The sequence below is a fragment of the Pinus tabuliformis genome, chromosome 5_1 (assembly GCF_031772625.1).
Source record: "Pinus tabuliformis cultivar Carrire ecotype Pingquan chromosome 5_1, CPIR1, whole genome shotgun sequence".
Taxonomy (NCBI): domain Eukaryota; kingdom Viridiplantae; phylum Streptophyta; class Pinopsida; order Pinales; family Pinaceae; genus Pinus; species Pinus tabuliformis.
Genome location: NC_142305.1, coordinates 234,528,954 through 234,555,286, shown reverse-complemented (window position 1 = coordinate 234,555,286; position 26,333 = coordinate 234,528,954). Strand labels below are relative to the sequence as shown.

General features: G+C 40.7%; 1 protein-coding gene across 1 annotated transcript in view; it reads left to right on the top strand.

The window, feature by feature from the left end:
• The window catches only part of ATH13 (ABC2 homolog 13), a 386,313-nt gene that overhangs the window by 185,659 nt on the left and 174,321 nt on the right, over nucleotides 1–26,333 (top strand). The window contains exon 9 of the mRNA XM_089432011.1: nucleotides 11,159–11,228. Within this exon, the coding sequence (XP_089288137.1) occupies nucleotides 11,159–11,228 (70 nt within the window). The remainder of the gene's footprint in view (nucleotides 1–11,158; nucleotides 11,229–26,333) is intronic.

Sequence of the window (26,333 nt, the reverse complement as noted above, 5' to 3'; positions counted from 1 at the left end):
GTAGAGGACCGATGCCATGGAACAATCTGATACTTATTTTGGGAAGTATTATTAGAGCACATTCCTCACTAAGAGGGAGTGTTGATTTTAGGTAGCATTGAATGTTCTCTAGCTCCGAAATTTTGTGGAGGGGCTAGAACACATGAGATCTCCAAGACACATAAATTGTTTGATGAAATTCCACCCGGATTGTGTTTTATTAAAATAATTAATATATTTAATGGGGTTACTAAGTCTATACTTAGGAAAATAAAAACAATTAATGGGTATTAATGAAAATATGGGTGAGAAGCTTCTAAGTGATGAAGATCAAATCTAGTTTAATCTTAGCCGTTGATTAGGGACTTAATCTTGACCGTTGATTCATCAGCAGGAAAAGTATAAGAGGAGGCTTGAGGGTCAGTTTGAGATACACCAAGTTGATCAGTCAGTTTGATTTTTCTGGGGCGTGTTTTGCTGAGAAAATCGAGCCAGTGATCTGAGTTGCAATGAGGGGTAAAAGTAGAGATTTGGATCGAAGAGTAACTTCTGAGCCAAGGAGTACGTAGTAGAGAGGCAACTTGAGCATCAGGGAAGCTTTGAAGAGGCCTATGCAGCCCAGGAGGGGCTCACGCAGAGCTGGCACAGTCCAGAGGGTCTCTTGTAGTGGCAGTGTAGAGTATTCGTCGGTATTCCGAGATTTTTCCTGGAGAAGCGAGGTTTTGAGCCGGGAGGGCTGAACAACAATCTTCATCCAGCAAATCGATTCAGCAGAAAGGGAGACAGTTCTCTAGAGGTAAGACGTTGTCCCACACAGTGATTGCATAGGGACTTCACAATGTTTGGCATGAGGTTATCACATCACTCATTGGATCAGCTGTGACTTGGGGAGCGAGGTAAACCCTCGAATGTATTTCTTGTTGCCATGATTTCTCTATAAGGTTAGCCGGTGTGAGAGGCAACCTGTTGTACTCAGATTTTGCTTGCTTAATAATACAAACCCTCTATCTATTGCACTGTTTTTCCCGCATTGGGTTTTTTCGGGGATGTGTTGTACAAAAATAATGGTGTCCCTTGTGTGTTTGTCTCATCTATTGTTTCAGTTTATGATCTGTATGTCAGTGTAGTCTGCAGTAGTGTTTACATCATTGTTTATCTAATTAAATAACTTGTTGAATGAAATAACAAGTAGGAGATGTTAAACCAGTAACTGTGGTAGGATTTTTGTTTGTAAAGATTTAGAAATTTTGACATGGTATCAGAGGGATTGCAGATCATAGGACACTGAAGCCATCAACTGGGAGATCCAAAAATTTTGTTGCAGAGAGGCAGCTGTCCCGAATGACAGCGCTGTTCCAGACTTTGAAACATAGAGGAAGGGTGACGAAGTGCAAAAGAAGTGACGCAGAGGCTCACGCAGTGCCTACATCAACATTCCGAGCCTGGAGAGGGTGACACGGTAGCTGAGAGGAGCCGATGCAGTGAATGCGTCAGCTCTCTAGGTTAGCATAGAAGCAGAGGGGCAGTTTCGGCTCACGCAAAGCCACGTCATCTTTCTGGACTGGGAAGTAGTGACGCAGTGGCTAGGAGGAGCTGATCTAGCTCACGCAGTGACTGCTCAGAGCTTGCGTAGAGCCTGAGGAGCTCAGATTCTTCAATTGTTGGGACAAAGGGAGTAGTGCAGCTCAGATCTGAAGCGCTAGTAGGACACTGTTGCTGGTGGTGCAGAACAATGTCTAAGGAGACTGAACCAAGGTAGAGGGAGTCACTGCCTTAACAGATTTCTTGCCAAAGAAATCTAGATCCTGGTTGATGAGCACCAGCAAAGGAGGATTGGAGAGGGGTGATTCGACATTATTTGTTAGAAGGATTTCCGTGAAGGAAATGAGGACTCAGAGGGAGGCTAGAGGGAACTCGTTCCTTAGAGGATTTCTAGCGTCAAAGAAATCCAAATCCGAGTTTTTGCTGGCAGCAACGAAGGAAGGAGAAGAGAACCTGTTTGACAATCATTTGAGCATAGATGGCAATAAATGGATTGAGGGATCAGGATAGATTGGATGGAGCATGCAACTTTGTCATCTGGAAGGCAAGGATGTTGGTAGTCTTGGACAAAAATTGCATTAAGGATTATGCCTTAAGGACGGTTGCTGTTTTGGTCGATGCTGATCCTCTCAAGAAATACGAGTAGGCTCAACCAAAGGTGAAGTGCGTGATCCTGGACAAGGTCAAAGATCATGTGGTCCCACATATTGTTGAAAAGGAGACAGTAAGGGAAATGGGGGAGGCCCTGACCACTTTGTATGAGGGAACTTCTGTTCAACGGAAGATGTTGCTTGAGAACCAGCTGAGACAGTATCAAATGCAGAAGGGAGAAGAAATCAGTCCCTTCCTTCTTAGGTTGTAGGGGATCTGAGTCCAGCTAACCTCCGTAGGGTCTACATTAGATCCTGAATTCATGGTTAGGACTGCCTTGAATGCAGTCACTGAAGAGGCTGGGTACCTCGATGATCCTGCCCCTCATTGCCTGTTTTCCATCTGACTATAGCTCGATGTATCCCCACTTTTGCTAAAGTGGCGTGTGTGCAGTCATGGCACAGTCATCATCTGTCTCCACTTCCTTCTCTGCCCTTGTTGGCGCTGCCTTGGCCTCTCCCTTATTCTTATATCTTGGACACTGGGTTGCATAATGACCCAGCTCCCCACAGTGGAAGCATTTGATCTTGGAGATGTCCTTCTTCTTCTGTTTATCTTGCTTTCCATCAGATGCTAGGACAACATCCTCCTCCTCGTTCTTGACTCTGATCCCCTTGCCGCTGCTTCCCTCTTTGCTTAGCCTTCTGACCTCTTCTTTGCGAAGAGCCGCCCACATTTCCTCCCAATGTGGAAGGGTCACTCTGCGTAGTATACTTTGGACAAATACCTCCCAGTCTTCTGAGACTGCGTTCAGGGTTGTTCTCACCATCAATTCCTAATCCGACGTGGCCCCTATGGAAGTCAGCTGATCCCAGATCTCATTCAGTCGACCGAGGAAGGTGTTGATCGGTTCTCCCTTCTTCATCTGGTATGATCACAATTGATTTTCTAGTAACATCCTTCTCTGCACAGAAGTATGCTGGTACAATTTCTTTAGGGCTTCCCACATCTCATTTGCCGTTTCCTTCTCGGCAATGTGTGGTACTACATGGTCCTTGACCCCATTAAGGATGATGCTCTTGGCCCTCGCCATTGCCTCCTCGTACTTGTCATTATCAGCTGGGTCAACTGGGATCGCTATCATCCTTAAGGCGAAGTGCTTGACACGATTTCTGTAAAGTACAAGTAAGATTCTGGCCTTCTAGATTGCGAAGTTTGAGGCTCCGTCCTGTCTGTCTTGGTCTCTTACTCCGTGTAGTGCCATGCTGCTCTTCTACTTCCCTCCTGGAAGTTCTCGTTGTGACTCCCTCTGAGCCTTGATTTCTCTCCTGGAAACCCTTCTACGAATGTCGAGATGCCCCCTACTCTGATCGTCTGTGCAATTGCACCACTGATTTGGATTTCTCGGCTAGAAACCCTCGGTAGAAACTCCCTCCTCCTTGGCCTTGCCCTATTAGGTACTGTTCTGACTATAGTACCCCACCAACTCCACTCTGCAACTTATCCACAGCCTCCAAAACACCAACAACCTGAAGGTGAGAGCCCCTAGGCTTTGTGTAATGACTATGCTAAATTAAAGAGCCATTACTGAACTGTAAAGCTGTAAAGATTACTGAACTGTGAAACTGTAAAGATTACTGAACTGTTTGAAATGGTATTATTGATTTGATGAAGTACTTACCTGGCCTGCTACGGCTGTTGCGGTGAGGGTGCTTCAGAACTGCTCCAGCGCTCTCGTTACCGAATGACCAAAACCACCCAGCCAAACCGAATATACCTAGATACTCGATCCAGTATGCTTCTCAACCGATGCATACCGTTCCCCCGTGCCCAGAAACTTCCAAAACAAACAAGGCTCAATAGTTCCGAATCATGACCAGTATGTATAAATTTCTCCTTCCTCCTCCAACAGCACCCGAATCAGTTTTTCCCACTCACAGCAAATAGCCTCTCAGGCAAAGAACACGGACCCCCTCTCCTCCCTTTCGGCCTCTCCTTATGTACCATTTATTAGCGGTGGTTGCTCTCTCCACCTATGAGCCCACCGCTTCCCTTCTCAACGACACCTCTCAACATGCAGAGTCGTATCTTTTCTTAAGGATATTTTGACATGTGCCATTTCACTTTGATTAAGATTTTTATATGTTTAATTAAAAAGTCCTAAGTTCATACATAGGGGCTTTATTTTGATTTAATTTATCTCTTTAATAATTCATTCACATACTTTATTTAAAAATTGCTCAAATAGATAATTATATAACCTGATTTTTAAGAATTTACATAATTCTTTACATTTATTTTCTTTATAACCCTTTTACTTTATACTTTTAAACTTAATATCATTGGTAATCGCTCATTAATCATGAGGCATTAAGTAATATGTGTTAATGGGTGAATGCGACTTTTCTATATGAAGGGGTGTCAGGATATTTAATATTTTAGGTAATTTAGAATATAGCTACTAGTGCAGTGCATGCGATACATGCATATGTAGCTATCATATGCGTGCATCGTATGCATGCTAATATTCTCGTGCTCTCTATATTAATGATGGGTCACTACACTTTGCGCAGTCATGGCACGGACAAACTAGCTCCCTTAGTCAACTGCATCAACCCTCCTGGCCTTTGCGTGAGCCTGTTTTTGCCTCCCTCAGCCTCTGCGCAGCCTCTTCTTGGCTCGAACTTGATGACGCAGGCATTGCGTCACCCCTTCTTTGCTGCTTTGTTGCTAGGAAAAACTTCTGTCACTCGAGACAGTTGTTTTTTGCTGCTGCTGCTGCTGCCTTGCTAATGTCCTCACTTTGCCTCTGATCTGCAACCACGCTCTGATACCATGTTGAAGTTTCTAAGTCTAACAATTAGAAACCCTCCGTGTACTTTCTGATTTATTCCTTCCTACTTGTTCTGATTAATTAACAAGTTATTTACCATGTAAATACTGAAAATAAACACAAGTACATGCTCAACACATTACAGATCATCAACTGAAGGAAACAGAAACAAGCACACAAATGATACCGTTATTTTTGGACTAATGTCCTCGGAAAAGCCCAATGCAGGAAAACAAGTGCAGCTATCTGAGGGTTTGATTTATTATGCAGTTTCAGAATACAATCTGGGTGCCAAATCCGGCTCACCCAATAGAGAAAAATCTCGGCAGTAGTACCTCTCCTTCGGAGACAGATGATGTGGCTGAAACCTCGGATAAACACTTCGGCAACTCCTCAACTCCAATTTTCCCCACGAGAAACCCTAACATCAACCTCTAGGGACTGCGTTAACGTCTTTTGCCCTCCGCGTCAGCTTTCCAGGCAATTTCGGCAGTTCCCGGTAGTTTTGGCTGTTCTAGGCAGTTCCGGCAGTTCCCGGTAGTTCCAGCTGTTCCTGGCAGTTTCGGCTTCTGCCCTCTGCGTTAGCTTTCCCAGCAGTTCCTAGAAGTTTTAGCTGTTCCCAGCAGTTCTTGCTTCTACCGTCTACGTCAGCTTTCCCGGCAGTTCCGGCTTCTGCCCTTTGTGTCAGCTTTTCCGGCGGTTCTGGCAGTTCCCGACAGTTCCAGCTGTTCTCGGCAGTTTCGGCTTCTGCCCTCTGCATCATCTTTCCCGGCTGCTGCACTGATGCTCCCGACACTATCTCTGCCTCTTTGCTTCCGTATTCCCTGCCCCTCAACTACAACTCCATATCACTCTCTCAATTTTCTCAGCAAACCCAGCCCCAGAAAGTCGAAATCTTGATCTCTTAGTGTCTTCTCCAAGTGACCCTCAAGCCTCCTTTTATACTTTTCTCGTTGACAAATCAACGATTGAGATTAAGTCCCTAATCGATGGCTAAGATTAGATCTGGCTTGATCCATGCCTTTTGGACCATTCTAACACATTTTTATATTAATTCACATTAATATTTTAATTTCCCTAAGTTTAGACTTAGGGACTCCATTAAAAATATTAATTATTTTAATATCTCCCAAATTGTTTAGAGTCTGCCCAAACCCTTTCTGGGTATTGGAGATCTCATGTGCCCTAACCTCTCCACCAAATTTCGTGGCTAGAGCACATCCGATGCCACCCCAAATCAACAAACCCTCTAACCGCTGCATTGGTTTTCCTGCATTGGGTTTTTCCGTGGACGTGTTGTCTCATCTATTGTTTCAGTTTATGATTTGTATGTCAGTGCAGTTTGCAGTAGTGTTTACATCACTATTTATCGAATTAAATAACTTTTTGAATGAAATAACAAGTAGGAGATGTTAAACCAGTAATTGCAGTAGGATTTTTGCTTGTAAAGATTCAAAAATTTTCACAAATTATTTTATTAAAACTGTCTCCGAGTGGAGTTTCCTAAAACGATTTTTGTGTATTGTGGAATACATGTGTCCAAGCCTCCCTGTAAATTTTGAGACTTAGAGCACATTCGATGCTACCAAAAATCAACTGGATGTTGATAGGGTGTCTTTGTAGCATGACTTTCCCTTATTGTGCTTGTAGCATTTTCGTGGTTTACTTTTGGTACTATATATTCTTTTCATGTATTGATGTTTCTTTGTTGATCACTGAATTTATATTAGTAAGTAGACTTGCAATTTGCATTGTTTGTACTTCGATATTCAAAGTTGTCCTTACTGAACATGATTTACACCTTCTTCATGTTGAATTTTGTAGCAATGGTCAGTGTTCATATTAATATATTTTTATCATTGATGTTAAATGTTTATGTAAAGCATGTTATTCATGCCTAAAATAAAATTATATTCTTTATGTGTTTTTCAGAAACAAAAATACAAGGCATGTTCTTCATGACCTTACCAAAAGAAAAAATTGAATTTCAAATATTTGTTTTTGGCTCCACAAGATGTCCAAGTCAGTCCTCCTTTGATCAAGTCATCTCTTCCCCAAGAGGCACCTTTTTGGACCCATTCAAGTATGTATAAATATGTCATTCTGTTGAGAAATCTAGGGCATTGAGATTAATTGATTTTTCTTCTATTAGTAACTTCTTGTGAATGCTTTTTACTTTCTTAGATTAGGATCTTCCTTTACTTAGATTATTAATGTTCTTTTTCATCAAACAACTACCAATGCATAAACCATAAAGAGACAAGAGACACAGAATATTGACTATCAGCTAGGGCCAAAGCCAAAACCTCTCCTTCGTGAGAGGAAAACCCGAATAAATTCTTCTTCTTATAGAGATTCCAATTGACAAATACCAAAACCAAGACCCAAACCAAGACCCTTGACCTATTTGCCACTCCAAGACCAAGACACAAGCAATCCTTCTGCTCCTTTCTTCTTCTCGACTACTCTTCAACTTCGGCTTCCTTCTGCTTCAGACTTGCACCTTATTTCGGCCTCCTTGGAAACCCTAGTTGCAACACTCATGAGAGAGATATATGGTGATCCAATCCCTTAACCTTCTTCGCTTGGACTAAATAGCTATCTTCTCCAACTTGACTTGCTGAATTGACTTCACAAGTGATCTTGCAGACCTTGGTTCTTCTCGGTTTCTTTTGCAATAGATGTTGCCTCCTTTCTTCGCATGTGTGACAAGAAACAACCCTAAACACAGTCCCAAAACACTCCAAAAGACTCCTCTGTTCGTTTTCTTTACTTCGCTGGTTATATGACCATCTTCTTTGACCTTTTTTTGCACTTTTGTTTCAGACCTATGCTTCACCAAAATTCTATGTTCTGAACTGAGTTCGAGCTGCCTATTTATAGTGGTTTCCTCCTCAAATTAGCCGACTTGATGGAGGATGAGCCGACGTGTCAGTTGGAGGAGTTTATTAATTCCATCTTGAAGTCAACTTGCTAGGAGATGCTTTTGCTTGTCTTGGAGGGTCTTTTGACTCTTTTAATGACTTATAAAAATGTGTAACATGCCCAAGAAGGGTCCTTCATACTCAAATTGACTTTTATGACTATATGGCAAATCCTAAAGGCTCACAATGGGAGCCATCACTAAAATAAAAATTCCTTGCTTGTGAAACACATGAGACAAGCATTACAATAATGTTAAAATTGGCAACTAGGGCCAAACTCCATGTGGGTCTACTTATTTATGGCAGCTGATATTTTTCTTAGATTCCCCTCATCGAGAGGTGTAGGATTGATCTAAAGATCATCTGATTCCAACATGTATTCATAGAGATATGAATTTATTTGTGTTATGTGACAATTTGTCAAGGTTGTCCAGCAACCAAATTACCCCCCTCTCAACCTCAACATTCCACCATAAATAGAGGTGGCCTTCAAGTCATTTGGACTCACATCTCTTGTGATCTCTTCCTCTCCACTTGTTTGGGTTTTGGTGGAAGGAGAAATCCCTAAGAGAATACGCTGCCCTAGAGGAGATGCCCTAGCCCTAGACGCTGCCTAAAGAGACCTAGATGCTGGCCCAATAGACGCAGTCATGGAGGATGATTATCATTGAAGAGAGGCACCTACGCTGCCCTAAAGGAAGCTCTCCTACGCAGTCCTAGGAGAGGCTTTATCACAGATAAGGAGACGTCCTAACCGCTGTCATGAAGGAGAAACCTTAACGCAGTAATAGAGACTTTAACACAGTCATGGAAACGCAGCAAGGAGAGGCTAAACGCAGGTCTATAAGAGACCCTAAGATGCTGTCCTTAAGTGCCCTAAAACGCTGTCCTGAAGGAGTCATGAAGAAGACACCTAGCCACAGTCAATAAGGGTTTTATCTACAGCAAAAGGAGGCACCTATACCCAGTCCTAAGGAGAGACCTATACGCTGATCAAAAGAGCCCTAGCCACAGTTCAGTTGGTGCCCTAGTCGCTGTCCAGATGTGCCCTAACTGCAGGCCTTATTCCGCAGCAAAAGAAGGACTAGATGCTGTCCTACATCCGCAGTTGAAGAAGGCTCCTATATGCTGTGTAGAGGAAGGCTTGTCATGAGTTCAGCACTGCTTTGGGACGGCGGATTGCACAGGAAGAAGTACAAGGAGACAGAGCCCTAATCTATGGTCCCTGGTGTACACTTTGGGCGACAACAGGGAGAAAGTAGTAAACAAAAAGCATGATTACGTTGTCATTATTTGCTTGGTTGGGAGATGTATATGGGATATCGATTGCTGGTTTTTTAATGGATATTCCATATATGTTACACAGTGAGAGTGTGATGGCAAACATGGATGTACACCTTCCGTTTCAAATCGGATTTGATGACAACTTCACGAGGTATGAGAAGAACAATTCGCATTTTGTTTGTCTTGATTTGTGACAGCCAAAGGATGTTGAGGTAGGTGGAGCACTTTCTACTATTGTTGGTAAACATCCTATTGATTTCAGTAGGAAGAAAGATTTGTTGCTTCATGGGGAAAGGTGTTGTCATGAGGTGATCATTCATAAAGAAAATTTCCACCCTTTTGCATCTTCAGCTTGTACCTTTTTTACTTGCAGAAAATAAGCAGAAGTAGTGCATTTTTGAGGCTGCCACATAGTTGGGACAGCGCCTATGTCACAGGGTTTGGCGAACCTGAAGGTTCAGGTTTGAAATTCGGCGAACCTGAAAAAAAATTGAAATTCGTTCAAGTTCGCCGAACCTGAAATTCGAACCTCAAGTCGAACCTGAATGAACTCGAATCTAAACGAGCCTGAACGAACTTGAACGAACCTGAAGGCGAATTTTAACGAATTTTTTAAGGTTTGATTTTTTTAATGATGCACTTAGAACTTCATTATGACAGCCATGATAGCTGTTTTATCCTATTTTCATCACTGTACTTTAGACCATCATGTTGACTGTGATCATGCGAGAGTGTATTCCATGATTGCAGGATCATTGTGATCTTTCTTACACCGAGACGGTGAGATCATGTAAAGATAGTGAGGGATCCGAAGATCTTTCCATTACATATATATATATATATATATATATATATATATATATATATAGATATACATTGACTGTTAAGAAATAGATCCACCGAGATGAGATACTATTCCTCACTATACTGAGGTCCTTACTGTCTCATTTATTCCGAGACTGTAATGGTTACTGTGGCTCTTTGTTATACAAGGATTCTATCCTCCGAGAATGATCATTTCTGCAGCTTTGTTATCGTGCCACAATTGTAGTATATATATATATATATATATATGATTGAGACAACGTCTAACATCAATCTTATTAGGCCGAGAGAGACATTCTATCACTGTTGTTCTTTGTCTAGAGTCTAGACTTCTACAGGCGTATCACCGAGGCCTTGATGCCAAGACTGCTATGCGAGATCCATTGACACTGTGCCTTTGTCAATTGTCCTAAATATTTGCTACTCCATTCAGCTGAGATCCTCACAGGTATGTCAAGATCACTAGCTGTGCAATTGTGATATGTCTAGGTAGATTTGTATGCTAAAACAAATATGCCGAGAATGTCTAATCCTTCAATCTTTGCAACGTCCATTATACAAGGTTATTCCTGCTCCATTAGACCGAGGTCATATATATATCTATATATATATATATTGAAAAATATGTATAGTCGAACCTAATGCCGAACATCATTCGAACCTGATCGGAAAATTCGAATTCGAATCGAACTTAATCGTTGTCGAACTTGAATTCGAACTCGAACCATGTGACATAGGACAGCGCCAAGGACAAAATATGATCTGTGGCATCATGTTTCATCCCAGAATGGGGAAGCGAGTCCCACTATATGATCTGATTTATATTTATTTTCTTAAACAACTACATATAAGGTTTTAACTATACTTTTGCTTATATAAAAAATTCTTTGTATGTATGATGATGCTTGTTATACAGAACATATTGTTACAATGTATTTTGCATCTTTAAAAATATGTGTTCATCTCCATGCTTGCTGATCTGGATGTTAGATTAGTTACTGTACATGAAGTTGAAAATTGGTGTTTGCATTGCATAGATGGGATGAAACCATGCTTTCAATTGGGTTTCGTTATTTCCTAGCACTAAGTTTCTTGAAACATATTCTTTTAGTTGCTGTCATCTCTGCTGAAATGGCCTTTTTTGGGAATTTTCAGTAGTTTTGTTTCATTTTCTTATCAGGTTGGCAAGATATGCTGTAGAGTCTTACTTGGAGCAAATTCTACGCCATGGATTTTTTCATGCAGATCCTGTAGGTTGATATTTGTTTTCCTTTCTTTTTTTTTTCTGGCTTAAATTTGAGTGAAATTGAGTATTGTTTGAAAATACAATAGATCAATGTTTCTTGTTTCTTTATGCATAATCCTCTGATGTGATGACACGTTGGTTATGAAGGCTTGTAATAGATGGATGCCTTGTGTTGCAGCACTGTGCATATTATTCGATCCCTTTTATTGCTTACATATGCATTTTTGGAGCGAAGAATCTGTGCTAGAGGTGAGATTCTCTTTAATGTTTCAAACTCTAAAGCAGGTCCATCTTCAGGAGCGCTGGAACAGCTTTCGGGTTAGAAACATTGAGATATTCTCAGCTCTAACACGATTCTCAACTCAGGAAATTGCATTTACATCTGTGTAAAAGCATGAATAGTACATATGCATTCTCAGTGTGTGCCAACATTTTGGAAATTGCTATCTGTGGTCTGTGGCAGTGGTCTTGAGAACTTGTATTCGTAATTGCAGAAAGGCCAGATAAGGTTACCGCATCAGTATTTCAATTCAAAATAATTAGCTATATAAAGATTGAACCCAAGCATCGAGGATGAAAGTCATCCATTTTTGTCATATGACTGGTAACAGAGTCTTGTTTGTTAATCTACTTACTTTCAAGATCATTCATACTTTTTGGGGAACAGTTCTTTCCATGTAAACTGTAATTAAATCTTGTAACTGTAGCAATTCTGTTCTATAAAAATTTAAAGCAGGTAGACATACAATTGAGCAAACTTAGCAATATACGATTTGCACTATAAAATAATGGATGTTTGCTCTTCGGTATTCTGGTGAAGGAACTTCTAGTTATTAAGGATTTATTCAAAGTTGTTGATGAAACTTTAAAGGAGTCATGAATAGAAGCTTTGGCATTTGCCATTAAGCTTTATTTTAAGGTAAATTTTATAATTTGGTAAACCTGTTCAGATTTTATATGCTTCTGCATCCTATGTATCAATGTTTATAATAATTTCCTATGTTGCACGAGTTTCTGGAATGGGGAAACGTTGGGAACTTGGGTACGGGTTTCGGGAACGGCTAGAAGTTTCCCAAAAATTTACAGGAAACTGCTGATTGGGAGCAGCAATATTATGTAATAAAAAATAAATAAAATTAATTATATAATTTAAAATTCTTATATTTTTTAAACTTCTAAATTAACTTTTAATATTGATATTAATAATATCAATTCAATAATCAAAGTTAGTCTATAACAACATTCCAGATTCAATGAAACATATAATAATATTTTAATAATAATTCAAAAAATAAATATATATTCATTTTGCTGTTAGATGTTTTTTTGTAGAAAAAACTTTTATACTTTCAAAATAAATATTTAATGAATATGATGTTAAAATGGAATTAGGAGACTACACAAGGAAAACAACAAGGGGGCTAAAAATGACGACCATGGAGATTATTTTATGAAGCACCCGATGATGGAACGGGAAAGAAAGAAAGAAGGAAATTATTTTAACGTCCACGAGGCTAAAGATAGCCTATGGGACAGATTGCTTCTTCATCTGCTTGATGTATTCAGCCCTTTTTCTGTGAAGCTTCAAAATAAATGCTCCTAGCTTCTCGACAAACCCCTCGCTAAATAGATTATCCCAAGAGCTAGCTGCTAGCATATTTGCATAACTTTCCCTGTTGTCTTTGAAGGCCTCACATTCTAAAATGAAATGTTTTTCTGTTTCCACTTTTCCAGAAGAACAAAAAATGCATACTCTTTCCTCCCACACTTCCTTTGGCCTTTTCCAGCACCCTGTTTCACAACGGAGTTGATGAGAATTAGTTCTTAACTGAGCAATAAGAATTTTGGCTCTCCAAGAGATATTGGCCTCTATGTATGCTTTTGGTTGATGACTATGAGTGGGATTAAACACTTCAATATAGTAATTTTTCTTTCTTCCTAGCTCCTTATCCCAAGTACACTTGTGGAACTTTTCCATAACAAAATCTTTTATCTCTTTTCTGTTTATGGGACACATGTTCAAGCAAATACCCCATTTACTAAACCATTTGTTATTTTGCTGCATCCAAGTTTTTTTGCTCTTGCACAATTTATCATTAAAGACAACCTTAGGCCATATACCCTCTTCCATTTGCTCAATTTTTTTTAAATACCTTATGACTCACACCATAGCAATTGCTTCAATAGGAGCAGTCCCTGTTTCACTTAACAAGATATCATAAGGAACTGCACTTTTAATCTTAAATTTGTTTGTAATCAAATGCTTCTGAATTTTCTCAATTTGTCTCCACTGCATGTTGGATGTACTGCTGGCCCCTAGTTCACAACCATAGAGAATCACCGGAATCAATAGAAGCCCAAAAAGTGTTTGAGTGGTTTTCCAATCCCATAACTCGGCCTCTCTACACCTATTTTGAAAAGCATAAAATGCTTTCCAACCCCCCAAAGTTCTTTTCTTTGTACAACCATTCCTGCTTAGATTTTTGTTGAAGTCAATTCCGAGGTATTTGTAATTCGCAACTTCTTTCAGAATGTTGCCTTCAAAGTAGAACTTATGCTTGTTATGTTTTCTTTTCTTAGAGAAGACCACTACTTTCGTTTTGCTGATGTTGACTTGCATCCCCACACTTCTACAAAAATGCTCAAGGGATAGTAAGTGCTCTTGCAAACCAAGAGCCGATTTAGCAATCAGAATAAGGTCATCTGTGTACAAAAGAAGCCTTATAACAAACTTGCCCAAATAGATACCATCACCCCCTTGTGAATTTAACCACTCCTCAAGCTTGTTGATATATAAACCAAAAAGGGTAGGAGACAGTGGGCAACCTTGCTTGACCCTGATATCGCTTCTAAAACTTTCAGAAATGCCTGCTGAAGTTCTAATTTTGACTTTCACCTCTTCATACAACCTATGCACAACTGCTCTCAAATGTTTAGGAACCCCAAGTTCCTCCATTATGTGCCAAAGCTTATCCCTAGGAACCGAGTCAAACACTTTTCTGAAATCAACAAAGCAACAAAAGACTTCTTCCTTTTTCTCCCAAACGTTTTCAATGATGTTCCTTAAAGTTATACAATGATCAACTGTGGAATGTTTAGGTCTAAAACCTGCTTGCCCTTTAGCACGCTTATCTCTTCGTTCTGCCCACTTGCTAATTTTGTTTTCTAGCATGCTTCCAAATAGCATTGCAAACAAAGGGAGGGGTTTTTGTTTTCATGATGGTCCTATAATTGGAGGGATTATTGACGTCACCGCTCATGAAAAGAGGTATTGCCAGACTAGTTGTCCAATCTGTGGGGGAGCACTTGTTGTATGATGTTGTTGAAGATTTTTGTAATGTGAGGTGCAAGAATCTTTGGGCCCCACTTTAGATATTCTGCTTGGAGTTCAGCTAAGTCTTTTGCTTTTCCAACACCCAACTTCTTGATACCCATCTCTACCTCTTGTACCGTGAAGAGTTCAGTATCAGTGTTGACCAAAGGGGGAGGGTCAACCTTGGGAACTTTACAGTTGTCTTGCATAGTCAAACCATTTAGAAGCTGTAATATTATTTCCAATTTGTATCTTTTTCGGTTGGAGCTCCTTCCAAAATAATTTGGGATTATTTTTCCCAAGGAAGATTAGTTATTCTCTCCTTGAAACAAAGAAATCAGCGTTTTTTTTGCTTAATAACTGCTTGTAACCTTTGAGCTTTATGTTATCCTTGTTTGACTCTTTCCACATTCTCCTTGCCTTTTTGCATTCGTCGTCAAACCAAGCATTAACAAGAAAGCAATTTGTTTCAGACTTCTTAATTTTTGCTCTTTTGCACTTTGCAAGTGCGCATTGAATTAAATGTGTTAATTCATGACTATGAACGCTGTCAATTGTAATTTTTTCCTTCTCGAAGAGACTCTCTAGCGTCATTGTGAATGTATTACAATTTTCTGGGGTCAAAAGAATTCTGCCCTGTGGGAGATTTTGTTGGACATGCTGAATTTTTGACTCTAATTGTTTCTTTCCCATCCAAGAGAAACATAAATAAATTGGCTTGTGATCTGATTTCAAGTCCCACTGCTGATCTCCAATCAAAACTAACTCCATTTTCTCACACAAACCATGCGAGCAAATTACATAGTCTACCACACTTGCTCCATTGTAAGTATTGGAAGTGAAATTACCGGACTTTGCCCATCTAGTCAAGCCATTACAATTGACTAAATCAAAGGCTCCACATAGAGTAAGCAATTGTTCACCAAAGAAATTGCAACCCTTGTCCTTTGAAATTCTTTCCCACTAATGATTACTTTCTTCTGTAAGCCAAATAGGGTCACAATCATCTTTACAACAAAGAATGCTAGCTTGCTCACTTGCAGTCCTAGCATTGAAATCACCCACTATAAGGACTTCACCTAGCTGCAAATATGATGCAATATCCGCTTTTAAGGCTGCAAATGGGTCTTTGTGGTCAAGCCCTCTACCTTTGTAGATTTTTGAAACCTGCGGCACAAAATAGCATGCTGCAATTCTGATGTGGTTTCCATTTTCTGATATTTTAAACCAAATTAATTTCTTATTTGAGTCTTTTTTTCTAACTGAATGAGACGACCTTCTTCCTCCCTTACTAAAACAATGATACCCCCGTGCCCTTTGCCATTCCCTGCTTCCTTGTTCCACACTGCCATCTTCCAGTATCCTTCAAACGGAGGTGTCTTGCACCCTTCATGCTCATGTGTTTCTATGAGGCAAATTATGTGTCTATCTTCCACAATAGGCCCTAACCTAGGTCCTCGTCTCCATGGGTAACCTCTATAGTTCCAACAAACTAATCTTAAGGAAACGTGGGTATGACTTGATTGCTATTTATTCTGACATGCAAGACTCGCATTTGAGTCTTTGTCCTTGCTTTCCCATACTGACCTTGCTTTTTGATTTCTTGTTGAAGAGTTTGTTGCCTCTTCTTTATTACCATCTAGCTGCTCTGTTTTGAAAGGAGGTCCAAATTGCACTATCACAACTTTGCCTTTATAAATCCATGTTCTCTTGTTTTCATCTCTTGCTGCCCTAACCTTTAAAATTTCCTCCCTTCTTTCCTCCTATTATTTTACAGTTAAATCTTCTTGTAGGAAAAAACGAGAACCCCTCAAGAGATGTTTCTTGCTTAGAATGATATATTTATCACACCAGTTAGGCATAATGATTTCTATGGGCTTGGCTCTCTCCTCATTACACTTACCCACCCTCCATGCTTGGCATATTTATCGTTGCCATAGCAACTTGTCTTTCAAGAAGTCTCTTGCAAGGTCAAGAGTACATTCATTTTTCGCATAGTCTTTCACCCCTTTAATAATTATGTTTGTTGCCCTATTTTGTCTTTCCTTGCCTTCACTATCTTGCATGTTGTCAACTTGAATATTTGTTTCTCCTTCCTTATTAGCAGAATTGCTAATAACTTGAGCCCAAGTTTTGGAAACTTTGGTGGAATCTCTGTTCGTTTCTTCTCTTGCATTCTCTTCATGGTTGTTTATTTGCGCAATCATTTTCCCTTTATCCTGGGATGATTTCACATTCACCACCTCTATGCTTTCCATTACAAATTTCTTTATGTTTTGCACATCCGCCTTCATGCGTTGCAATTCTGTCTTCCCTATCAGGAGAGCTTCGTGTAGCAATGCCACTTGTTCTTTTAAAACTTTATTGCTTTCTGCTAAAGCCTTGTTCTCAGCTATTATTATATGAATTTTATGATCTCTTTCCTGCCCTTTAGCTTCTAAAACCTCCAACCTTTGTTTTGCATTTAACAATTCTTTCACATAAAGGTCAGATGACCAAGTGAGAGGTGTGGATGTGGGACTATAAGGTTGAATCATCAATGACTTTTCGTTTAGATTTTTCATTTCCATGTGCTTGTAGGGAAGACTTGTTTGAGTGCTTTTTGCAAAGGGCTCCAGTAACTTTATTTTTAGACCGTTTCTTCCTTGTTTGCTCCCATTTTAGACGGGCTATTCTTCGTTTTAAAATGCCCCGATATTGTTTGGCATTGACCCAAACCCACTTCCCAGCTTTGGCGGATGAGGCAATTTTCACTTGTCCTAAATCATTTGTCTCCACATGTTCTGAAATTTCTTGTTCCTTTGTCATGTTTGAATGTTAGATAAAATAAATCTAGATAATGTTTCATCTAGAATACAATGTGGCCAATGCCAGTCAAAGGGGTTGCTTGTGTGGCCATCTATATTTTCAGCGATCATTTTCACTCTGCAAAATCATACCTTCATCCATTCCCCACGACATTAGATTCAAGCTATTCTATTAGGCTCTTTAAGCGAAGTCGCGGGTTCGAACCCAATCGAACGATGCAAATTGGATACCATTCCAATTGATTTCGTGCGATAGAGGGTTAACAGAACGACAACAGCAATGAGCCACCCCATTTCTTAATGAAAACGTATGATATGGTGGATGACTTGACCACGAATGCTACGGTATGGTTCTTAGTGCCAATCTAGGACCTGGAAGTGCAATTGTAATTGTCATGATCAGATTGAAAATAAATTCCAATCCCTGCCCCTGGAATTGGATTGGGATCATATCTCATTCAAATGGGAATGACAAACAACAACATTAAATTATTTTTATTATACAGATAACTTGCAGACCATATCTGGCTGGAATTGGAATGTCGACAACATCATTAAATTTATTTATATCTATACAATCATTGTTCATGCACAAGTTGGATATTTTCAATTCAATCTGCCACAAATTTTTAAAAAATTCTGATAGTTATCACCACATTGAAAAGTGTGTTCACATAAAAAAGCAAGGGATGTATGGCTGTATTTAACGTGTATGACTGTATATAAATGTTTAAGTTTCTCTAGAACAGTAAATTGGATGTTGGGAGCGGAAAACACATCTCCCACGTTCCCCGATTAGAGTCACCAATGCGCCAGAAACGTGTCCCCATTCTTGTTGTCGTTCCCCATGAAAAAGGATCGTTTCGCTGCCGTTCCAAAGCTCCTGGGAATGCAAGAACGACTGGAATGAGTTTCCTACATGTCGGGAGTGGTTCCCGTGTAACTAAAATAATTTCCTTTCCTGCTTTTTCTTGGTAGTTTTCTTCTGTAACGTCTATAATAGTAAGTTATTTTATTATTCATGCAAGGTGGAAGAAACATGGGAGCTTGCAGAATTGGCTAAAGGAATCAGAGTGGTGAGACTAGGACTCCTTGAAACCTTCATGAGCTTTGGGCTCGACAAAACTCAGGGAATTGGAAAAACTCAGCTGAAGATTTTAGAGAACTTGACGAATAGAAAAAAGCTCAAAATATAGGAAATTTTGTTCCAGAAATATGATACTGACATGTCCAATCCGTAATATCTATAAAGCAATAGCTTGTGATTAGTATTGGTCATTGTGTGAGTTTTAATGAGATTTGGGCCATATTTTAGGCAAGTTTGTTGAATTGTGGGCGAGTTTGATGAGTTTTGACTAGGTGGTGAGTTTTAAGTGGTGTCTTGGGCAAGTACCCATCCTTGAAAAGACTTGACAAAACTCGTGAAGACTTGTGATCCATGAGTCTCATGCACTAACAAAATGGGATAGGTTACAATCTGATCTAGAGAACAATGTTGAAGGAAGATGGTTTGATAACAAATATAGAACAAGGTTAATACTAAATAGCTAAATGTTTACAATAGAAAGAAGATATTTAATTTAAATATTAAAGACCTTGGTATCCACAAATGGCCAATAGGAAGATAAAACTATAACGGGTACGAAATGGGATTGTGAAGGTATTGTTACACAAAATCTAGCAGGGCCCTAATGGGAGAAAACCTACGGGACAACTACCAGACTAAGTGACAACAATGGGACAATGGCCCACTGTCACCACAACTAAGGTCACCTGCTCTTTATGGATTTTCACCGATGGGGGGAGTCCCGATATGATTGTGATCACCAATATTAGATATTCTAGGTTTGAAGGTTCAAGGTGATGGAGTTAGAGTTCATTCTAAGAGAGGCTCAATAAAGGTATGAGGTTCCAAGGAAGCAAACCGGTCTCTAAGAAAAACCCTAGAAAATGTTGAAAAGTGTAACTAGGTTTGGTCTTCATAATGACATATAATTATGATTTTATGTAATGAGATGTAAAGAAGAAAAATAAAATTATTATATTGACTTGCTTCATGGGTTTCATGAGCAAGAGATTTTGTTTTTGAGTCAAGACTCCCATGGAGAGTCCTTAGGAATTATTTGTCATCTAGTCATAAAATGATAGAGTCATTGTCATTTAATGAAGTCATGTTACACTTTGTAAAAGGTCAAACTTATCTATGTAAAGTATCTTCCAAGACCTTGTCACTTATCCTCTTCAAGTCGGCCTACAACGATGGAAGAACTTGCTAGAAGAAGTTGGCTTAACTACTTGTGATCATGTCGGCCTAAAGGACATGTAATGAAGTGTATATATAGCCAAGCTTGACCTCACTTAGAGGCAAACAACTCGACAAGCATTCGGTCAAGCAAAGGTGCGAAGAAGAGGCCACAAAGAAGAAGTGCGAAGAATTGACAAGAAGGATTCTTCTGGGCAAGCGAAGGAGAGTTTCTTTTGGTCAAGCGAAGAAGAGTGTCTTCTGGGCAATTGAAGGAGAGTTTCTTCTAGGCAAGTGAAGAAGAGTGTCTTCTAGGCAATCGAAGGAGAGTTTCTTCTAGGCAAGCGAAGAAGAGTGTCTTCTAGGCAATCGAAGGAGAGTTTCTTCTAGGTCAGCGAAGGGAAGATTCTTTTGGGTTAGCGAAGCAGAGTTTCTTCTGGGGTCAGCGAAGGAGAAGTTCTTCTGGAGATAGCGAAGGAAGAGTTCTTCTAGGGTACTTGTTTTGGGTGACCGGGCTAGAGGATAGAGACCAAGATTCTCTAGGGTAAGCCGAGAGGAAGCAGTGTGAAGGATAGAGACCGAGTTTCTCTAGAGAAAGCCAAGGAGAGCAGTTCGAGATCAAGAAGAAAGTCGAGGAAGGGAAGAGGCAGAGCAACAAGGTTAGTGACGAGGATCTTGGGAGGATACTAGAGTCAATGTTCTTTGTCATGGTCTTGGTACTCGTCAATTGAAGATCTAGAAGAAGAATTTTGATCGGGTTTTCATCTCAAGAGGTGAGAGGTTTTGGCCTTGGATGACAAGCCTACATACTGTGCCACTTGTCTTTTATTGTGCATATTGGTAATTGTGTTGATGAAAGGAACCCATTAATAACATAACGAAGAAAAGACTATATCTAAGAAGTAAAAGTATATTACAAGCAATTATCAACAGAAAAATCTTTTAACTATTCATGCCCTAGATTTTTCAACATGGTATCAGAGCTTAGGTGCTAATGTCAAGAAGGTGCATTCAATCAAGAAGCCATCAAGCAGTGGAAGAAGGATTGTAGCAGATTCAAGTGCTACCAAGGTCAAAATCTTCAAAACCCTAGATCGAAGAAATCTACACTGGTAAGAGTCTTGAAACCATCTTCAAGAAAGAAGGAAGACTAAATCATTCAAGGAGGATTGTGAATCGAGCTCTCTCATCAATCTCTGAAGAAGCAAATCCTCTATCAACATCAAGATTAAGGAGGAAGCAAGCATCAATTTCTCAAGTCTATGACTATATCTGATAATAACAAAATGTCTTTTTTCAAGGAAAGTAATAAATTGGTTGGGGCTACAAATTTCCTTGCATGGAAGAAAAGGATAGACCTAAATCTTATTAATGTTGAATTTTCTAAGTCTATCCATTAGAAAATTAATCTATATTATGCTGGTTTATTTCTTCTACTTGTAAATTTTGAACAAGTTATTTAATACATTTAAATACCGAAATAAACACAATACAGTGACAACATCTACAGATCATCAACTGAAAGAAAACTGAAAGAAAACAAGCACACAAGTGACATTGTTGTTTTTGGACAAATGTCCTTGGAAAAACCCAATGCGGCAAAACCGGTGCAGCTACTCTGAGGGTTTATTATTATGCAGTATTCCTTGAATACCACTGGGTGCCTAACCGGCTCACCCGACAGAGAAAAATTCATGACAGCAATACCTCTACATTCGGAAACAGGTATTCAGAAAACCTGTCCCACAAAACCCTCTCCGGCACAATTGAAGCTCAGCGTTGGCCCTTCTAGCCTCTGCGTTAGCGTCCTGCTGACCTGAGTCAGCCCCAAGAGCCTCTGTGTCAGCCCTTTGAGGCACTGCGCAGCCTATGGGACCCTCTGCGTCACTCCAGCAGCCTCTGCGTCACTCCAGCAACCTTTGCGTGGATGACACAGTCCGTCTGGCCTTTGTGCTTTCTTTGTTGGGCTCTGCGTGGCCTGAACTTGTTGTTGCTCTCGCTCTCCCTGCTTCTGTGCTGGTCTCTCAGTACTGCCTCTGCCTCTCTGCCCAGTACTCATTGCCCCTCGCTGTTGATCACTGATTCAACTTTGCTTAGCAACCCTGCTCTAGCTCTCCAACTGACCCTCAAGCCTCTTCTTATACTTTTCTCATTGGTCCTTCAACGACCGAGATTAAATCTCTAATCAATGACTAAGATTAGATTTGGCTTGATCCATGACTTTTGGTGCCTTCTAACCCATTTTTATATTAGTACCCATTAATATTTTATTTTTCTTAAGTTTAGACTTAGGAACTCTATTAAAAATATTAATTATTTTAATATCTCCCAAACCAGGTACAATCTGTCCAAACCATTTCTGGGTCTTGGAGATCTCATGTGCTTTAGCCTCTCCACCGATTTTCATGGCTAGAGCACATCTGATGCTACCCCAAATCAACACTCCCTCTTAGCGAGGACTGTGCTCTAGTAATACTCCACACTGAGCATCACCCTGATCATCCGACACCGGTACCTGTGCTGATGCTAGGCCTCCCCACCCAACATCCTCTGCACTGCTGCATCCTATACTGCTGCCCATGGCTCTGCCACTGCCACTGCTGCCGTGGAGGTTAGAGGAGATATTTGGAGTGGTGTTTGCTTCCCTTTCAGAGCTTGGATGAGGATTTTGTGGCCATTCCTTGTAGGCCGTATTTCTGGAGCAGTTTGGAGGGTGTAGGCCATAAAGGAGGTCAAGTTTGGGAGGTTGGATTCATGCCAAACCCTTTTTGCTTTTTTGTGGGTTTTAGTCAAGGAGCTTGGGGCTAAAGTTTCATCATTTTCTAAGCACCGGAGACAGGGTTTCTTGTAGTTCCTTTCCAGCCAACAGTATAGTTACTAGGAGACAACGCAAAGCATTAGAGGAGCAGTTACTTTCCCGCATTGAGATTATTGTTTGACACCTAGGTTCTGTCAAGCTTGCCCTTGAGGCAAGCCCAGGTGCATTTTCCCCACGCTATTGTACTTGCTCCATTCCATTAATAAAATGGTTCAACTAGTTGTCATTTCTAATGTGTATTGAGTTTTTACACATTAGAAATGACAACTAGCTTAATTTTTTCGTGTACGAATCGTATTTACTTTTGTATATCACTATTTGTTAAGTTTGGAACATTACAATGATATCAGAGCCTTGGTCTTGGCTCAACCTGCGGGTCTTCTGTTTTTAGTTGCAATGATTTTTGTTGAGGGGTTTTGCTAAAGAAGCCATTGTTACATCCATTTGGTGCAGAAGGAAATTTTATAAAAGTGGGCATTATTTACCTATTGCATCAGTTGAGAGGAATATTACAGTGAATCGCTCAACGAAAATTGTCAATTCAGAACTACACAAATCTTTGAGAGTCGAATCATTGCCAAAGCAATTGCCAGGTCGAAACTGAGCTAACATCTTGTAATTCAAAAGAACGAGGCCATGAATAATAATTAATTGGAAGGCTGGGTGCTTTAAAGGAAGACGTGAAAAATTTGGTGGGGGTTGAGAACCTGTTTCCAAATCGAATGCCAAGGATTGAGAAATTAATTCTGAAGCAATTATCTGCTAAAATTTATTAAGTCTGAGCCCAATCCTATCTAGCACCGAGAGGATCGAATTCACTGCTACGTGCTAGGGTATTGAAGTGAGAAGAGGGAGCTCGAATTCTAGATTCAACTATTCGTGGCAATTTAAGGCCGAGTTTGTGAAACCAGATCCAAAAGTCATGTTAAAATAAGAACCTGATCTGGGAGGCCACATTTTCATCATTGACTGTCCTGTGTATTTTCCAGTGGGTTGAATGATAAAATGAAAGGGATGTGAAGAAATCGCCGGGAGAAAATCTGGTGTGAATTTCAATATTCACCGGGCCGCTTTTTTGAAAGGCAAAATTGTCAGGCGAATTGGTCACAGATCAATTAATTGGGGACAAAGATATAGTTGCAGGTTGCAATTGTTGGGTCGTCATCAATTGGTTTCCAGAAGATTTGATAAAAGGACGAATCCAATTGCTAGCGGCGGTTTCAAATTACATTGAGCAAATCAAAGAAGGGTCATAAGCCAAGGCATCATTTTTGCATGACGTGAATAGTTTTTGTTGTCGGTTTGATTCCGCAATGGGTTCATGGGCTAGGATTTGCGGAGCACGAATTATAGCCGACCCGTCATTCACAACTGGCTGATTGCCTAGGCCGTGCTCATCAAATCCATTTAAAAGGGGGGGCCTCTCAACAGTTCAATCACCTTTCACCTACTGCGCAACGACCATCCTCGAGTGAGCCAACTCGAGCTACTTTACCCTCTTTTATACCTTTGGCATAGGGAGAGACTAGTGGAGGAGAGGATCCATCGTTGATGGGGGAGCATTTTCGGGAGTGGCAGTCCATGGGGGCAGACTTCAGAGAGGCTCTGACCTTCAGAGACTTTTGTAAGCTCAAGCAGAACAAGAAGGGGAAAGGCTATGGTACGCAGAACTATGAGCTACATCGTTCTATTGGGAAAATGTATTTTCCTACATATGATGGCACTTCTAAGTGCACAACACGTGCTTGGGTAGAGAAGCTGGACACATACTTCCAGCTGAATCAGATGACAAAGGTAGAGGCCATCAAGATGGCCACATTGCACCTGGAGGGGGAGGCACATGATTGGTGGTTTCATGGTTTGTCCACTCTGGGGCATGCCAGCGTGACCTCCTATGAGGACTTCACGCGAAGAGTGGTGGAGTGCTTTGATTAGAAGGATCCAGAGGCTCACTTAAGGGAGTTGACCCAACTCTGACGGACATGGCATCCAAAGCATTATATCTTTAGATTTTTTGAGGGTCTCAGTCATGGTACCTGATTTGACAGATGCGAGGAGAGTATACACATTTGTAGAGGGGTTGATAGAGCCATTGCAGGGAATGATGAAGTCTCACACACCATCATCTCTTCTGGAGGCAATATCTTGCACTCGGGATTTACAGGGGGCTATTCCCAAGGCCCGAGCTCCATTTCCTTCACTCACTCCCTACACTCAGAAGGGAAGTGACACTAGAGCACCCACAACACATAGAGCAACTCAAGGGCGTGGTCAGTTGGATGATGAGACCATGAGAGACCTCAGGAGGAGGAAGTTTTTCATGCCGATAGCCTTGGGCACCTAGTCATCGGTAAACAACAGGCAAGGCCCATTACATCGAGGTCTTCTCAGACATTGATTAGGAGGATGATGGGGAGTTGGAGTTTGGTGGCAGAGACAATGAGGATCCAGTAGGGAGAGGACCACCACCACTACCACCTCAAGGAGGAGCATCTTTCGCACCAGCCGGGGGAGTCCTAACTTCTTTCTGCGGGATTCCCAAATTTTTAATTATGAGGATCAGGGGTACAATGCAGGGGCAATGTGTCTCAGTCTTGGTAGACAGTGGGGCCACCCACACTTTTATTGATGCTCAGATGATCCAGAGGAGGGGCATCACCACTGCAGAGTTTGAGGGGTTTTCAGTCTTAATACCAGGAGATAGGACCATGCAATGCACTCGATATGTTCCCGCTCTGACAGTGACAATGGGGAACTATTGGATGACAAATCACTTTTTTGTGGTGGATGTATCGGACACCAATGTGGTGCTAGGTGTCCAATGGTTGTATTCCCTTGGTCAGGACACCACCGATTGGAAACAACTGGTGATGGAGTTTGCTGGACCAGATGGCAAGACGGTGGTTCTTAGGGGCATGCATTCGTACACCCCTCAGACAGTTTTCGCCCAGCAGATGGAGGCTGATTTGAGGCATGGAGATATAACATGGGCAATAGAGCTCAGGATTTCAGAGGCTGGGGAAAGGACTATACTACCCCATTCAGACATACAAGTAGTATTGGATAGATATCTAGTAGTCTTTGGAGATATACCGCCGGGACAACCACCTGACAGGGGATTCGAGCACACTATAGAGTTGTAGCCTGGTGTGCACGCAGTCATCACTACCCCCTATAGGCATTCCAAGGCCTATAAGGATGAGATCAAGAGAGCCATCAGTGAGTTATTAGCATTGGGTCACGTCAGACCGAGTTTCAGTTCGTTTGCTTCTTTGGTTGTGCTGGTGAAGAAGAAGGATGAGACTTCGCATGTGTATTGACTACACGGTCCTCAACAAGAAGATGCTGAAGAACATGTATGCCATTCTGCGCATTGATGAGTTGATGGATGGGCTTAGAGGAGCTAAGTACTTCTCTAAGATAGATTTGCGGTCAGGATATCATCAAATCCAGATGAGAGAGCAGGACATTCTGAAGACAACCTTCAGGTGTCATTATGGGCATTTCGAGTTCCTGGTCATGCCTTTTGGGTTGACAAATGCATCAACTACTTTTCAGTGATACATGAACCATGTGTTCCGAGGCCAGTTGAGGAGGTTTGTACTGGTATTCTTTGATGACATCTTGATCTACAATAGGACATGGGAGGAGCACCTGCAACATGTTGATTTGGGGAAGCATTGGATGTGTTTTAGGCCTCAAATTTTGCAAGGAGACTTGGGCACATGTATTCTAAAGAAACCAAAAAGCGTTTTGGGAAATTCTACCCAGAGACAATTTTATTAAAATAATTAATAATTTTTAACGGGACCCTAAGTCTAAACTTAGGAAATCAAAAATATTAATGGGTATTAATCTAATTGTGGATGTAACTTCTAGAAGAAGACGAGGATCAAGCTAAAATTATCTTAGCCATTGATTAGCTTTTA